A 3747-nucleotide genomic window follows, 5' to 3' on the forward strand; every position below is an offset into this window, starting at 1 on the left:
GTCTCTGCCGCTTGCCAGCTACGCCTCGGCTGGCGCAGGGGGCGGAACCACGCATGCGCGGCGCTCCCGGGCAGGGAAAGTCCTCGACTTACGACCGGTTGGGTAGTCCTCGACTTACGACCGGTTTAGTCCTCGACTTACGACCGGTTTAGTCCTCGACTTACGACCGGTTTAGTCCTCGACTTACGACCGGTTGGGGGTTGCAGCATTAAAAAGGTTGAGAACCACTGTTCTAGATGAGTGTAGCATTTTGGTTTTTGACATATCAAGACGTGGTCGGCAAGAATTCCCGCTGGGTTTGGCCATTGGGATATTGCATTTCTGTTTATCCTGCCAAGATGGAGAAGCCTATTGTAGCTCCTGATTTAATTAATGAGCTCTTTTTTAAAAAACCCAGTCTTTTAGGAGGAGCAGCTCCACATAATATTAGTTGAACAAAATAATAGAAGTTGAATGAAAAGCCGCCTTTGCATGATCCATTCTGGGATTTGGTAGCTATGATCTTATTCATAACAACCAAATGCTACTTACTGGATCATTCAAAGAAGGCTTTGAATGAAAATCCTCCTTAATAGAATTAGGAACTATAGAAAACTAGTAAGGATTATTGGCCTAGTTGGCAAAAAAACACATTCCAGCAGATAATCTTATCCTTTCCCAAGACTTTTAACATTTCACTTTCTATTTTTGAACCTGTTCAAACTGATCTACAAACTTTTAAGCCTATTAACTCCTATCCTTTCTTTTAAAACGGCCAATTAATGTCTCGGTAATCCTTCAAATTGCTTGGTATTTTAAGGTCAGTGGCTTGCCTGAAGCCCACCTGTTGTCAGTCACGATTTTCTCATTCACAAAAGTGTTTCTTCTCTTCTCCCAGCGTCCTGCTAGCAGACGAAGCTCTGAATTGAAAAAACAAAAACAAAAAACTTGCACGGGTAGTCCTCAAGATTCAACCAGGCGCTTAAGATGCTGCAGCACTGGGCAGGCTGCATTACGGAAACCAAACAGAGCAGTTTGTCTGTGGTGGGTGTGTGTGGCAGCCTCATGAAAGCAACCGCCATCTCGGCACGCCTGCAAGGAATTCTGGGAGGCAGCCACGTGGCCTAGGGAACCGTGGCCTGCCCTCCTTCCCCAACGTGAGGTCTGGAGAGCTCCGAAGGCTGTTGGGCCTGGTGGGGTGGAAATCAGGCCTAAAGCCCACGGAGACCTCTTGGGGGAAGGAAATGCCTGCAGGGGTCCAAGGAGTGGGGAGCAGAGCACGGGGGGGGGGTCTTGGGGGGAGGGCTTTAGGAGACCTGGGGCAGGTGGGCCTGGGCCTGCGCTAGACCTGCACCTCTGAGCCCCCCCCCCATGTTCTGCTTGAGCAATCCACACGTCCACATCAAGGAGGGCAGAAGGTAAAAAGGTCATTAAGGCCTAGAACTAAGGAGAAACTTCCAGACAGTTAGAACAATTAACCAGTGGGACCACCTGCCTCCAGAAGTGGTGAATGCTCCAACACTGTTTTTAAGAAGAGACCGGACAGCCATTTGTCTGAGATGGTATAGGGTTTTCCTGCCTGAGCAGGGGGTTGGACTAGATGACCTCCAAGGTCCCTTCCAACTTTATTATTATTATTATTATTATTATTATTATTATTATTATTATTATTATTATTATTATTATTATTATTATTAGGCCATCTTTCCAAACGGCCATCACCACTTGCAGCCATAACGGGCAGCCTCCATTTACCATCCTATCTCCAGCACTAGCTGTAGCTCACACAAAGAAATTTGACAGGCTTCTGAGAAGATAGCCAACCATCTCCTCTTCCTCCTCCTCCTCCTCCTCTTCCTCCTCCTCCTCTCTCCAAAGGTGACCATCTCCGTCTCGTGAACGCTTCGCAGACCCCCGAGGTCCACACGCTGCCCCAGCTTGACAATCCCGGCTTCGAAGGAGACGAAGCCCACGAGCAGCCAGTGAAATCCTAGGTGTGCTGTTGACGCAAGACTGCAGTTCGCTTGAGACACCAGCATCCCCAACCACGAGGGAAACCGCGATGACTGACGTAACAGCCACGCTCCCTTGATCCCGAGATAAAATACACAGTTTTAAGATTGCAATTCTACGGAGTGGCCTGCCCTTCTCACTTTATTTCTTTACTGAATTAGTTTTTAGGTCTTTTTCAGCGTAGGTCTTTTCTTCTGGCACATCACCAAGGAAAGACCCCTCAAGCATCCCACCAAGACATCTCTGAGCATTATCACTTTTTTTCCCTGCATAGAACTTCGGCTGTTCGTCCTACAGAAGCATTAACCCACTGGGGGGGGGGAAATGTCTTACCGATCTTCAAATTAACTTTAAATTAATCGAGTTAGCTTTTTTTATTTTTTATTTTTTAAGCTTTCGGGTAACGAAACCACTGGGTGTATGCTGCTTTTTCAGCACTGGTTTGCATTAGCTTGGCCTTTTATGTAATTTATTGAGAGGCGTTCATTTTCTTGATCTTAGAGGACAGCTTCTTGCTGCGTTAAGTTGCCAAGCAATTCAGTTTTTAATCCTGACTGTAAAAGACACTGGGAATATTTACTTCCACCGCCCTTCACTGATTGTAGAGCAAATTAACACTATGGAGCCAAATGGACATTGCAAAAATGTTCAAGAGAATAGAATGCAACTATTTTGTACTGGGGTAGGGGGGGAAAGAACTACATAAAATTTGCCCTGTGTTTTTTTTTTAAATTGCAATCTTAACAAGCTGCCACACGGCCCAATTAATGGTCCAGTTTTTAGTTAGTGCTGCTCTTAACTTTGTCAGAGGCTACCTAGGCCTCGCTCAAAGGGATTTTTGTTGTTGTTGTTGCTGCTAGTCCAAAGAAACAGCTAAGTAAAGATACCCAAAGAGTACTGTAAATATTCAGAATAGGCAATGCATGGACATGGCTAAACTGGAAATTAATGAATGGGGTGAACTTTTAAAATTATTTTTCTAATGTGTGAGACGGGAATAAAGGGAACACGGGGTTCACATGGAGCCCAAAACCTCATCCACCAAAGTGAATTACTATATTTAATAATGCACTTTATTTCACATCTTGTGTTTCCGTTTCTGATCACAAGTCTAGCATAAGTGGACTGGAGAACAGTGAGAATCCGTTTTGCAACTTTCCCACGTTGATTCCGATAGGAAAAATCAGTCCGTCTTTCTCCCTTTCTGCATAGTGTTCAATGAAATTGTAAATATTTGATTTCTATTGAATTCCTTTGAATACAAAACTTGTAAATAAAGCTATACTACGGCCTGTTTAGAACGTTCTCTTTTTTAAAAAATAATAATAATAATAAAAACAGTTGAATATAAGCTGGAGCGTTTTTGGCAGTCTAGCTCCTATTCAGTAACATTGCAGAAATCCAGAAAGTTAAGACAGCTCGACAGTACCCATCTCAACTTAAAAATAATTTCCATTCTTTAAAAAAAAAAGAGAGCTAGCTTAAGCATATAAGACATGAGAAATTAATCACTGAGATATGAAGAGAAGCCATCTGGGAACTAAAATCCTTGGCAATTCCAAAAAAAAACAACAAAAAAACCTCAAGTTTTGGGGACAATTGTCCAAATAGCTGCAGATTTGGGTGCATATGACACTTCTCGTTTAAGGCAGAATGGTGGCTGATCAGAAATGTTTTAATTTCCTGATTGATCACGGAAACCGCTTCCCCATTAGCATCCTAGTATAATGTAAAAGAAGAGTGAAAAAGAAAATC

At 43.5% G+C, this 3747-nt stretch overlaps 1 protein-coding gene across 1 annotated transcript in view; it reads left to right on the forward strand.

The window, feature by feature from the left end:
- The window catches only part of RNF128 (ring finger protein 128), a 35970-nt gene extending 33757 nt beyond the window's left edge, over positions 1-2213 (forward strand). Inside the window, exon 7 of the mRNA XM_015825809.1 lies at positions 1858-2213. Within this exon, the coding sequence (XP_015681295.1) occupies positions 1858-1973 (116 nt within the window). The 3' untranslated portion in view covers positions 1974-2213. The remainder of the gene's footprint in view (positions 1-1857) is intronic.
- The last annotated feature ends 1534 nt before the right edge of the window (positions 2214-3747 follow it).

This window comes from Protobothrops mucrosquamatus, unplaced genomic scaffold, assembly GCF_001527695.2.
Source record: "Protobothrops mucrosquamatus isolate PMUCROS unplaced genomic scaffold, P.Mucros_1.0 scaffold2814, whole genome shotgun sequence".
Taxonomy (NCBI): Eukaryota; Metazoa; Chordata; class Lepidosauria; order Squamata; family Viperidae; genus Protobothrops; species Protobothrops mucrosquamatus.